The 13,963-nt window shown below is 44.2% G+C and overlaps 1 protein-coding gene across 1 annotated transcript in view; it reads left to right on the top strand.

Moving 5' to 3' along the window:
• The first annotated feature begins 7,930 nt into the window (after nucleotides 1-7,930).
• The window catches only part of EHD4 (EH domain containing 4), a 72,083-nt gene continuing 66,050 nt past the window's right edge, over nucleotides 7,931-13,963 (top strand). Inside the window, 1 exon segment of the mRNA NM_001258135.2 lies at nucleotides 7,931-8,234. Coding sequence (NP_001245064.1) covers nucleotides 7,999-8,234 — 236 coding nt within the window. The 5' untranslated portion in view covers nucleotides 7,931-7,998.

Below are 13,963 nucleotides of genomic sequence, written 5' to 3'. Positions count from 1 at the left end.
CCAGAAGAGGCATAGGAAGGGCTCCCAACCCAGCCACAGAGGGCAAGAGGTCAGGTTCACTGAACACCTTCTGTCTCGGGTTTCTTCCCCTGGAAAGGTGGGAGCCCCTCCTCTGGTCTCTCTTTTAACTGCTGCCATTCCTCGAGGCTCCTTAGCTCTTTCCTCTTCTCACTCCGTACTCCCCTTAAGCAATTTCATTTATACCCAGGACTTCAACTACTGCTTCTAATTTGAAAATTCTTAAGCTTTTAGCTTTAGCCAAGCCAATCTCTCGAGTTCCCCATGAATTCTAGTTCTGTGCCTATTCGCAATGCTTTTGTCATATAACCTGAGGATCTAAAATTACAGTGGCTTAAACAAGAGAGAAAGTTATTTCTGTATTATCAGAGACCAAAGCTCCTTTCTGCTGTCTTCTGTCATCCTCAAGATTACCATCTGGTCCAATATTGCTGCTGGAGCCCCACCCATCATGTCCACATTCCAGGCAGCAGGAAGGATAAAGGAATCTGCGTTCTTGCTGACTATAAAGTGACCAAACTCGTCCTGGACTGCCTATTTCTGGACTTCTTCTCTGTGAAAAAGAACTAAACTTTTATCTTAAGATAGTAGGAATTACCAGCTGTTCCAGTTTTCTACTGCTGAGCATCAAAAGCCCTCAACGTATAACGACATAAAATAACCACCAGTTTATTATGCTCACAGATTCTGTGGGTCAGGAATTTGAAAAGGGCATAACTGCTCCATGTTTGGGGCCACAGCTCAGATGATCTGAACTGCTGGGGAGGACTCAAATGGTTGGGATCTGGAAACAGCCTAGGCTGAAGGGCCCACATCCAACGACTCTTTCACTCATGTGTCTGGTGCCTGGGCTGGGAAGTCTGAGAAAAATGAAAGGCAGTCCCAGCTAGGAGTGTCAATCAGAGCACCTTGGTGACCCCAGCATGATGGACTCAGGATGGTCAGTCTTCTTAAATGGCACGCAGGGTTCCAAGAGTGTCTGTTACAGTGGCAGCAGCATGGCCCATTATGACTTAGCCTCAGAAGTTACGTAGCTCCACTTCCATGGAAATCTACTGGTAGAAGTAGTCACAAGTCAGTCCAGATTCAAGGGGAGGGGACAATGAGCCCATCTCTGGTTGGAGGGCATGTCAAGAACTATGCAGCCATATTTTAAATTCCAGCTACAATATCTGAATCCTTAATATTGACCTTCCCCCTTGTCCACTGAGCACATGTCACATTTTAGGTTCTCTTGTGGCAGACTCCATTTCTGGTAACACATTGATTATTGGTTAGGAATTGCATGTTTATTTCTGAAAAATGGTGGCTTAAACACACTCAGGTAAAAGACATCCACAGGAAGGCAGTTCAAGGCATTTCTGCAATTCATCAGGGACCCTGCTTCTTCTGGCCCTTTGCTTTATCCACCCTTATGTGGTCCTTGGCTTCATGGGCCAGGGTGAGCCCTGGAGCTCCAGCTATCACACCCATATTCCAGGCCACCAGAAGGAAGGAAAAAAAAAGATTGAACTCCTTCTTAAAGGGACTTCCTGGAAGTCCCACACATCCTGCAGCTAACGTATCACCAACCACACTTGGTCTCATCATCACACTTAACTGCAGAGGCTGGAAGTTTTTGTTTTTTGCATGGGTGGCAATATGCCCACCTAAAAATCAGAGTTCTGCTGTGAAAGGACAATTTATAGGCAGCTAGCAGACTTCCTGTAAGTACCTCCTAGCCATCTCCACCTGTGTGTCCTATAAGCCCCTCCTCTGGGTAGTGGCAGTGACCTGGGCGAGTGGCCACATAGAAGGGCCATCAGCATGTGAGAGCACCAGGCCACGGCACCACTTCTGGTCTTGGCATGAGAATCCCAGGCCTTTAACCACTCTGCAATCCAGTTTTCAGAGTAAAACACTGGACTTGATCATCATTTAAAGCCAACCACTGAATGTGATCTAGAGCAAATCTTCTGACCATTATTACCAGCTTCCTAATTTCAAGCATGCATCCCATACAATAGATTTCCAAACAACTGATGGCATTCTCTTGTAGAACTACCTGTGATAGGATTTAACCTGAAAAACAACTGGATTCAGATGAAAGAGTGACTGCAATTGGGACTGTTTAGTCTGAAGAAAGAAAACCAAAAAGAGTAGCATGATTTGCAAACAGATGCAACATGACTATGGCGGGGAGGATCCACCACTGTCCGGCTTCACTGAGGGCAGAGCAAGCACAAGAAAGCTGCCACTGCCCCATGAATATGCATACCTACTATGTGCCCACAAAAACAATAAATAAGAAAAAAAGCTGCCACTGCCCCATGAATATGCAAACCTACTATGTGCCCACAAAAACAATAAAATAAAAAGCTGCTGCTGCCCCATGAATATGCACACCTACTATGTGCCCACAAAAACAATAAAGAAACCTGACACTGCCCCATGAATATGCACACCCACTATGTGCCCACAAAAATAAGAAAGCTGCCGCTGCCCCATGAATGTACACACTTACTATGTGCCTACAAAAATCATAAATAAACAAGAAAGCTGCAGCTGCATGAAGGCAATCAGGGAGCAAAGCAAGATGGGACCAGTGCCTCCTCTGGGCCAGGTGCTTTTAGGACTTTCTCTTTTTTTTTTTCCTTTTTTAAGATTAAAGACAGTACATTTTTTATTTCCTGATAATTTTTTCTGCTTTTATAACAGGAACATGATGACTATGTAACATTTGAAAAATGCTACCGCTTATAAAGAGGAAACTAAGATCATTTACCAGTCCAAAACTCAGACATCATTATTATTTGGGGCTTTTTCCTTCCCATCTTTTTCTCGGATACTTTAAACTTCTTTAAACAAAAGTACAAAAATCCTGTACGTCCACTTTAAAAGAAGTGTGGTAAAAAATACGCACACAATTTGCCATTTTAATAATTGTAAGTGTATAGTTCAGCAGTGTTAGGCATATTCACACTGTTGTACAACAGATCTCCACAACTTTTTCATTTTGCAGAACTAAACTCTATACCCACTGAACAACTCCCCATTCTCCTCCCTCCAGCCACTGATAACCACGATTCTACTTTCTGCATCTGTGAATTTGAGTACTTTAGAAACCTCATATGAGTGGAAGCATACAGCATTTGGCTGTTTGTGACTGGCTTATTTCACTTAGCACAATGTCCTCAAGGTGCATCCGTGTTCCAGGGTGTAGCATGTACCAGAATTTACTTCTGTTTTAAGGCTGAATAATATTCCTCTGCGTGCGTGTGTGTGTGTGTGTGTGTATGTTACATTTCGTTTATCCATTCATCCATCAATGGACACTGGCTTGCTTCCACCTCTTGGCTATTATGAATGATGCTGCTGTGAACATGGGTAGACAAATACCTCTTTGAGAGCCTCCTTTTCTTTTAGATATATACCCAAATTGGGGATTGGTAAATCATATGGTAGTTTTTGTTTTGTTTTGTTTTGTTTTGTTTGAGACAGTCTTGCTCTGTCACCCAGGCTGGAGTGCAGTAGCACAATCTTGGCTCATTGCAACCTCTACCTACCTCCCAGGTTGAAGTGGTTCTCCTACCTCAGACTCCTGAGTAGCTGGGATTACAGGCACCCGCCACCACGCCCGGCTAATTTTTGTATTTTTAGTAGAGATGGGGGGTTGTCATGTTGGCCAGGCTGGTCTTGAATTCCTAACCTCAAGGGATCTGCCTTGTCCTTCCAAAGTGCTGGGATTACAGGCATGAGCCACTGCACCCGGCCAGTAGTTCCATTTTTAAATTGTTGCAGAACCTCCATATTGTTTTCCATAGCAGCTGCATGTACATTCACTTTTGTAATCTAGCTTTTTTCCACTTAAAAATATATTCTGAGCATTTTTCCACATCATTAATTTTAAACCACATAGGAATCCATAATTTGCTTAACTAATCCTCCATGATGATAGATAGCTCCATGCTGACAAATGTCCTCTTAGATAAAAATTTACATTCATCATTTCCTCAGTATAAATACCCTCAGGATAAATTTCCTCAAGATAAAAATTCCTGAGTCAAAAAGTATGACCATATTTAACAACTAATCAAGGTGTAATCAACATATGATCAACTGCACATATTTAAAGTTCATTTATCCCTGAGTCCAGGACCCCTGGGGATACCAAAACCATGGACGCTCAAGTTCCTTATATAAAATGGTATTGTATTTGCATATAGCCTAAGCACATCCTCCACATACTTTGTTTCAAACTTAAAACGCCATCCATCATGAACCCATATACTTTAAATCCTACCTAGATTACTTATTATTAATGTAGATGATAAGAAAATAGTTGTTACACTGTATTGCTTAGGGAATAATGAAAAGGAAAACCGGTCTGTATGTGTTCAGTACAGATGCAACCATCCATTTTTTCCCCAAATATTTTCCATCTGTGGTTGGTTGAATCCATGGATACAGAACACACAGATATGGAGGATCTAATGTACATAACTTGATGAGTTTTTACATATGTATACAATGGTGAAACCATCACCATAATCAAGGTAATGAATAAACCCTTCAGCCCCAAAACCTTCTAGTGCCTTTTGCAATCCTTCCCTCTGCTCCTCCCCAGTTGGGTCATGTGGTAAGTGTATGTTCCACTTTTTGAGAAACTGCCACACTGTTTTCCAAAGTGGTTGTACCATTGTACATTCTGACCAACAATGTGTAAGAGTTCCAGTTGCTCCACATCCTCATCAAGATTGGCATGATCAGTCTTCCTAATTTTAGACATTCTAATAGGTATGTAGTAGTATCTTGCTGTGGTTTTAATTCACATTCTCCTAATGACCAACATTGTTGAACATCTCTTCATGTAATTATTTGCCATCCATACATCTTCTTTTGTAAAATATCTGTTTAGATCTTTTTTCCATTTTTTAAAATTGGGTTTTTTACTATTAAGTTTTAAGAAGTTTTTAAGTATTCTGGATACAAGTCCTTTATCAGATATGTGATTTGCAAGTATATTCGGTGCCTTGTCTTGTCTTTTCATTCTCTTCACAGTACTTTCAAAGGTCAGAAGTTCTCGTTTGATGAAATCCAATTTACCAACTTTTTTTTTTTTTCCTTTAAGGATTGTGCTTTTGGTGTCATCTAAGAAATCTTTCCCTAACCCAAGGCCACAACAATTTTCTCCCATGTTTTCTTCTAGACGTTTTATAATCTTAAGCTTTACATTTAGTTCTACATTTATATTAGTTTTATGTCTAGTTCCATTTTGAGTTAATTTAATGATGTGTCAATTTAGGTTAGGTTTATTGATTGTAACGAAAGTGCACTTGGTGCAGGATGTTGACAGTGGAGGAGGCTGTGTGTCGGGGAGGGTGGGGGTATATGGGAACTCTCTGTACTTTACGCTCCATTTTGCTGTGAACTTAAAACTGATCTGAAATTCACAAGTCATTATCACTTACATTCACTCTTGGTGTTGTACATTCTGTGGGTTTTGGCAAATATCTAATGACATGTATCCATCATTATAGTACCATACAAAGCAGAGTCACTGCCATAAAAATCCTCTGTTCTCTGCCTATTCATTCCTTCCTCCTCCCTAACACGTAGAAACTACTGACCTTTTTACTTCCTCCATAATTTTGCCTTCTCCAGAATGTCATAAAGATGAAATTGTACAGTACATAGCCTTTTCAGATTGACTTCTTTCACTTAGTAATAGGCATTTAAGTTTCCTCTGTGCCTTTTTATGGCTTGATATATCATTTCTTTTTAGTGCTGAATAATATTCCATTGTCTGGATGTACCACGGATTATCCTTTCACTTACTGAAGGACATGTTAGTTGCTTCCAATTTTGGGCACTTATGAATAAAGTCGCGATAAACATCCATGTGCAGGCTTTTCTGTGGATATAAGTTTTCAACTCATTTGGGTAAATACTAAGGAGCTGATTTCTGCATCATATGGTAAGATTGTATTTATATCAGTTTGTTTTTATGTATTCTAAAAAAAATACATTGAAGCTTTTACTTTTGTCGTCAAATATGCCAGCCTTTTCTTTCATAATTTCTGTCCTTAGTGTTGATTAGAAAGGCGTTTCCACCCCAAAACTGTATAAATCTCTTGTACCTTCCTCTGGTAGTGCAGTGGTTTCATTTTATTTTTACATTTCAGTCTTTGTTTTATTTTGACACAAGGCAGATGTCTAACTTTATTTTCCCTTGGCTTTCTTTTCACTTCCCTAGTTACATACAATTCCCTCCAACTATGTGACCCACACAACAATCCCAAAGGAGTTTCCATTTTGCTCATAAGGAAACTAATGCAGAGAGGTAACTCATCACATTTAAAGTCACACAGCCATTAATTTACACAGTCAAGATTCAAAGCCAGATCTTTTGTTCTCTCATACGCAAAGTATGGTCCATGGATGGGTAGCATTGGCTATACCCAAGAGCCTCTTAGAAATGTGGAGTCATGGGCCCCATCCCATACCTACCGAATCAGAATCCGCATTTCTGTTAGGTTGGAGAAGCACTGCAGTGTGTACTGTTTCCCCAGACTTAGACCACATCAGAGTCACCTAGGACATCTGTTGAGCTCCATCTCTCCTCAATATTTTAACTCAGTAGGTCTGGACTGAGGACTAGGAATCTGTATTTTAACAAGCATCCCAGGTCATAAATGCATATATGCAGGTGGCCCCATGGATCACACCTGAGAAATGCTCTAAAACAACTGAGAAATATTCCTAAGCTACAGCTGAGGACACAAAAGGTGATTATTTCCCCCAATCTCAACTTAGATAAGTGAGTGTCCTTTTAACCTAGAAAAGAAACAGCGAGGCCGGGCGTGGTGGCTCACGCCTGTAATCTCAACACTTTGGGAGGCAAGGTGGGCAGATCACCCCAGGTCAGGAGTTCAAGACCAGCCTTACCAATATGGTGAAACCCCGTCTCTACTAAAAATACAAAAATTAACTGGGCATGGTGGTGAGCGCCTGTAGTCCCAGCTACTCAGGAGGCTGAGACAGGAAAACTGCCTGAACCCAGGAAGTGGAGGTTGCAGTGAGCCAAGATCGTGCCCCTGCACTCCAGCCTGGGTGACAGAGCAAGACTCCGTCTCAGAAAAACAAAAACAAAAAACAATAACGACGACAACAACAACAAAACAGCTAGGAGGTGACAATAACTCACATGTCAATATGTGGAAATAAAGTTGTAATAATGAGGATAATGTAATAATGAGAGTAATGACTAAATTTTCGGCTTTACAGAAAATCAAATAATGAAAACTAAGGGGAAAAGGCCTTTAGTTGATCCAGAATTTAGTGAGGGCAACATGGACAAGTAGGAGACACAGCTACTCAAATAGATTCCAGTCTACTTCCCCTCCTTAAGATTGTGTCAATTATGCCCATGAGCCTGGGTCTCTTGGCCTGTAAAATGGGCTCATACCGACCCGCCCCCGGGAAGACAGAACCTGCCTGTCCACTTTCTGAACTTTTCATCCCCAGGATCGACGTCCAGAGGCCTGAATGAGTAAACGTTCCAGCAGATGGAGCAGCCTCCGGAGGCTCGCTTTGGGCAGCTCAGATTTACCCGGAAGCCGATGCCACCTGGCCAGAGGTGGGGCTTCGGCAACCAGAAGGGGGCCCTGGGTATGACCGGTCAGTGCCACCCGGCCGGGGAGACACCATCGCCCCGCCCAGTCCTCCAGACTGACTCCGTCATCAATAATTCATTAAGAACCTCCTCTCCATTGGCTGACGCCTTCAGTCCTCCCTGGCAGAGATCCAATCAGGAAGGACCTGAGAGAGCTCTTGTGAATAGTGAGCGAGCGCGCGTGACGTAGCGGCCGAAGATTGGCTGTGGCAGCACAAGGCGGGGCCGGGTTCGGGCGGCGGCCGGCGCGGCCAGGGCGGCTCAGTGCGAGCCGGGTAGGGTCGAACCCGGAGCAGGGTCCCAGCCGAGCGTGGACTGGCGGCAGGATGTTCAGCTGGATGGGGCGGCAGGCGGGCGGGCGCGAACGCGCGGGCGGCGTTGACGCGGTGCAGACGGTGACGGGCGGGCTGCGCTCGCTCTACCTGCGCAAGGTGCTGCCGTTGGAGGAGGCGTACCGCTTCCACGAATTCCACTCGCCTGCGCTGGAGGACGCCGACTTCGAGAACAAGCCCATGATCCTGCTGGTGGGCCAGTACAGCACCGGCAAGACCACCTTCATCAGGTACCGCCGCCGCCCCTCGCCGGGCTCCCGCCCCGCTCCGCCCTCCCCACGTGTGCGTCGCGGTCGGCCGCCTCCCGCCGCTGCCCCTCCCGGCCGGCGCGACCTCGGGGACCCCTCCCGGAGCTCGGCGCCCGTTGCTCTGGGCCCCGCCCCTGCTCGTCGGCCCCGCGCGCTGGAGGGTCCCGCGAACCCGCGCCCTGCGCCCTCCGAGCCCTCCTTCCTTGCGGTTCGGAAGGCGTTGCTCCCGCTGGCCTTGTCCCGTCGCCCTGGCCGGAGGGTCCAAGGGAGGGAAGAGGCGCGAGCCGTAATCAGCATCTTCTTGACGAGGGAGTGACTCCTAGGGATGGAAATGGGGGGAAAGGCGTGGAGTATCCGAACGGGCTACAGAGTCCTAGTTGGAGAGTTTGTTCAACTATTCATTTGTTTAACTATTTCTTGAACAAATGAATGGCAGCAGGAGAGGGTATCGCCCTGGTCCCCTTCCCTTGAGGTCTTTACGTGCCACCCCACAGTGTTGTGGGGAGGAGATAAAGAGGCAGCCACCGTTCCGTTCGTGCACAGGTTCCGTTCGTGCACAGCCTTTAGCTGGCTGTAGGAAGTGAGCTGCGTGTAGCAGCCGCACCAGCCTGTGGAACTAAGGGGGAGTGTCATATTACTATTTGTTAGTTTCCATTTCTTAGGTGGGTCATCCCCTCCTCGCTCATCCTTGACAACTGAAAATATTTGTCATGCTTACCGTGTTTCTGAAAGCACACAATCACTGTGCATGCCTTGTGGTTCAAATCATATAGTTTCATCAGAAGTGACTTTTGCTGGGAAATAATTTAGACGGAAACAGATTGCTTTGTTAATCACCTGTTTTATTTCTAAAGCAACCAGCATATTTAGACTCATTTTTTTTTTGGTAAGAAGAACTTGTTTTTCTGACTTAAGCCGTGTATCAGTTGAAACCAAGTGCTGATCATTTAAGGTTTTGGTCCAAGGTTTTGGAAATTGTAACAATATCTTCATCATTTGATGTTCAACAGGTGTTCAGAAAACTGCATCTATATTTGGATACATGCCATTTCTGTTAAGTAGCGACCTCTTTTTCTCCACTCCAGTGACCTAAATAGTTCCTACAAATAGAGTAGCTGTCACTACAGGAAATATGTTAAATCCAGGCCTCCAGATACACTGCAAATGAATTCCGCAAAACAAATATAGTGTGTATTGAAATGACGTTCTAGACAATTAAATTGAGTATGAAGGAAGACCCAAAGAAAGTAAGTTCAAAATTGCTTTATTTGGTGCTTATGAGTAAGATAAAAATAGAATTAAATATGTCACCCAAACACTCAAAATGAACCATAGCTGTATTACAGGAACTGGCATCTTGAAAGATGACAAACAGATGTCACATTTAAGGTCTCAGTTAGTTTTCAGGTACTTGAGATAATAGTGTTATGGCCAAGTGGTACAAGGATGGGAAGTGGTACTGTTGAAACATGCAAAGAGGAAAGGCATATATTTTTGTAATTTAGTGGTGGCATGTCCTCGCACCCTAGGCATTTCCTCCTGTTTGTCTGTGCTGTGAGATCCTTGTTGTGCCCAGCTGTCATCAGGGAGCACTTGCTAGATGCTGTGCCAACCTGGAGATGATACAGCCCTCTCTCTGCTCCCGTAGACTGGATAGCTAGCCAGCCTGATTATCAACTCACAGGAAGATGAACACAACTCACAGGAACATAAATTTATCTTTTGTATTTTTCCAGATTTCTCTCTCATTATATTCTCACTCTTCTGTCTGTTTCATTATTTGGAGAAATTTGTGGAATAGCTAAGCACAGTTTTATGAAGCGTTCTGAGATGTGATGCCTGGCAGCTACCTCATCCAAACTGGCCACCTCTCAGTAGGTGCTGGAGCTGTGGGCCACCGTAGGGTGAGGGAAGAATCACCTTAGTAGGAAGTCATTTGTTCTTGAGGCTTTCCTCGAGCTAAGTGGCTTTGTTGTTAGGCGATGTACACAAGGTAGACCAATGAGGTTAGAAGAAAATCAGTGTGGGCAGGAAGCTTGGTGAGGCCACAGGCGACCTGAATTGCTTTTCAGATTGGAGCTAGGAGGAAGTGATTTAGCACCCGGGAGGAAATCCCCAAACGAAAGGGCAGCTACCCTGGAGACTTGTGCACTTGGAATTAAATATCGCCCCAGACACTCAAAATGAACCGTGGATTCATCTTGAGTGGAAGTGTTGGCCCAGGGTGCTGAGCATCCTGGATCCTGCCTTAGTTAGAGCCTGGTTAGTGGTCTGGGTTGTTTGCTTCTCGTGACTGGGCACTAGAAGCTCTTACTTGGCTGTAGGGTGTACCTAATCTACATAGCCATAGATTCTTATCTCCCTGGCTTCCTGCACATTCCAAGAGGTCACTGATGACACAGAATCTGTGCTGACCTGGTGGGAAGCTTCTCTTATTGCTGTTGGCTCTTCTACCTTTGACTGGCAATGAAGAATTGGCCAGAGAATGAGGGGAGATGGGCACGGGGAAAAGTGACCATGTCATCTTAGACTCTGTACTAGCCAAGGAAGCGTGGATATGGAGCTCAGCCAGGCTTGTGTCCAAAACTTGAGGAAAACAGATTTCAAAGATTCCTCCAGAAAATCCCTGGGCCCAGGTGCTGTGAAGGAAGACATTTCCACTGAAAAAGTATAAGTCCATTTGAAATGAAATCGAACTACACTTTTTTTTTTTTTTTTTTTTTTGAGATAGAGCTTTGCTTTTGTTGCTCAGGCTGGAGTGCCATGGCACGATCTTGGCTCACGGCAACCTCCCCCTCCCAGGTTCAAGCGATTCTCCTGCCTCAGTCTCCCGAGTAGCTGGGATTACAGGCATGGGCCACCACACCCGGCTAATTTTGTATTTTTAGTAGAGACGGGGTTTTTCCATATTGGTCAGGCTGGTATTGAACTCCCAACCTGAGGTGATCTGGGTTATTTGTTTCTAGCGATTGGTCAATAAAAGACGCCTGCCTTGGCCTCCCAAAGTGCTGGGATTACAGGCGTGAGCCCCCGCACCCGGCCCCAAACTACACATTTTTAAAAGCTCCACTTTCTCCCTTCCTATGCTCTGTCCCCTCTCCCCAGAAAACTTATTCTAATGAGGAAAAAAGAGAGAAGTCACTCAAGAAACTATATAGGCTTTAAAAGGGTAGAGAGCAGGGAAATAAGGCAAGAAAAGAAATAAAAGACTCCCAGACTTGAGAGAAAAAAGTAAAACTCTTTACAGATGACATGATCTTCTGTGTAGAGAATCCTAAGAAACCACTTTAAAACTATTAGAACAATGGGGGAAACAATAGTTCAACAAATGGTGCTAGGACAACTGGATAGCCACATGCAAACGAAACAGAGAATGACCGTTAGTGGGCATGGGGTTTCTCTTTGATGTGATGAAAATGTTCGGAAATTGGATAATGATATTGGTTGCACAACTTTGTGAATATACTGAAAACCAGAGGGCACCTTGTAAACGAATAAATTTTCTGGCATGTGAATTATATCTCAATAAAAAACCAAAACAATTCAGTCTTTCAACACTCAGCGTCCTATGATTTATTTAATTTTCATGATTCTGCAACTAGCACCAGCCAAGTCATTTCTGTATGTATGTGTAATAATTCAAAATAGAAATGGATGCCAGAAAGAAACAAAGTAGAAATAAGCTAAAAGAACCCAAGGACAAAGGAACTAAAGAGTAAAGATGAGGGGCCAGGTGCAGTGGCTCACACCTGCAGTCCTAACACTTTAGGAGGCTGAGGCAGGTGGATTGCTTGAGCTCAGGAGTTCAAGGCCACCCTAGGCAACATAGTGAGACCCCATCTCTACAAAAATTAAAAAAAAAAATAAAAGGAGTAAAGATGAGGGAAAAGGGAGTGAAAGTAACCATCCCACAATCCCTATATGTTTCCACTAGTAATCTTGTCAGTGTATAAACATGTTCATTGTTCATAACACTCAAGTTGGTAAAATCAAAGTATGAAAAAAAATTTTAATAAAATGCTTGATACCATAATTGTGTTTAAAAACTTTAAATATTAATATTTAACTATAGTGTTAAATAGGGGAAAAAAGGGGCAGGGGTACATGTGCAAGGATGCAGACAAGGTTTATGGGTGGTATGAAGGATCAAGAAGCTGGAGTGGGCCGAGAGGGTAAAAATGCCTTGGACATTAAAAAGCCTTTTAAGGTATGATTAGAACAAGAACAAGAATCAGGAAGTGATCGGCCCACTGCTTGGGCTCTTGCTGCAATATTAACAGAAAGCAGAACTACTCAGCTTCCTCCTTGTCTTCAAAGAAAATGCCCCAGAGATGGCAGAAGGGAGCCCAGCTGTGTTCAAGAGGGGAATAAAACCAACAGACTGAGGAACTCTCCCAGGGCCTGCCACAGGCGAGGCTCAGGAAATCTCTGGCCGGACACATGGATGAAAGAACTTGCAGTTCTGCTCAAAGAACTGTATTTGGTGACTTTTAAGAAATTGTGAAGAATATGAAAAGTATTGGAAAACTGGAAGCAGGCAGATGTTCTCATTTTCAAAAAAGAGGGGAAATGGATTCTGAATAGAAACAAAGGCCTGCTTCATTCCCTTGATAAGTTTCCAGACTCAGTAATTAAGGAAAAGGGAAGTGAAGGCATTCACTAACAGGCAGCCTGGTTCATCTGTTTTTTAAAACATAAAATCTCACACAGAAAAACTATGGTCCTATTTAGTGGTTCTCCCACTCATCCAGGTACTGGGGCTCCTGAAAATCAATCTTCTGTCCCAAATACTCTACCCTTTACAGATCTCTCTAAAATATTGAGATATTTTATTTTTATAGAAAATTAGACTGTATTTTCAATATGCAATGTAAGATCACACCTACAGATGCTAGTGTTCATTTATTCAAATGATACTGATTTCAGGGTTGGGGCCAGCCATCACAGAAAAGAGTCAACAGGCCGCAGCTCTGAGTGACAACGGCTGTGACACTAGAAACACAGGGTGGCTGGGGGCATAGGAGGGTCCCCTCATTCAGGCTTGCGGGTTGGAAAAGAAGGCCTTCCTGAGATTGCAGCCTGAAAGCTGAGCCCTGAGGAATGAGCAGAGAATTAGCTGCCCAAAGAAGGCCAGGGAGTGAGGGTGGGGAGGTGTCAGCCGTGAGGCCCCAGTTTCTGGGGTAACTGGGGAGTAGAGCCATTCACTGAGATGGAGATCCAAGAAGAGGAAGGATGGGGCCTAATGATAAGTTTAGATTTAGACCTGTCATGTTTGAGTGGACACCAAGGTGGCGATGTCCATGAGGGGTGAGACATGGGTCTGGAGCTCGGGGGGATATCTGGGCCGGTCTGTTGACTTGGGAGTGTCAGCATTTAGTAGCCAACATCTGGGAAATAGAAGTCCTTGCACAGGACTCTTAAGTGAGAGGAAGCAGAGCTTGTGGAGACCCTGGGGAGGAAGTACCAAAGTGGTGGGTAATTGCCTGGGAGGGTAGTGGCTCAGCGCTGTCTCAGAGCTCTTTAGGTTGCAAGTGACAGAAATCCAACCAAAGATAGCTTAGATAAAAAGATAAGAACGTTTTCATGAAACCCATCAGACCAGGATGTGCAAGCTTCAGGCTTGGCGCAGGACTGCAGGAGACACACCAGGACTCTGTCGGCTCTGCAGCCCTCCTCATGTTGGGTTCCTTCTCAGGGGCGGGCAGGTGGCC

Source organism: Macaca mulatta, chromosome 7 (assembly GCF_049350105.2).
Source record: "Macaca mulatta isolate MMU2019108-1 chromosome 7, T2T-MMU8v2.0, whole genome shotgun sequence".
Lineage (NCBI taxonomy): Eukaryota > Metazoa > Chordata > Mammalia > Primates > Cercopithecidae > Macaca > Macaca mulatta.
This window is presented reverse-complemented; position numbering and strand designations above follow the sequence as displayed.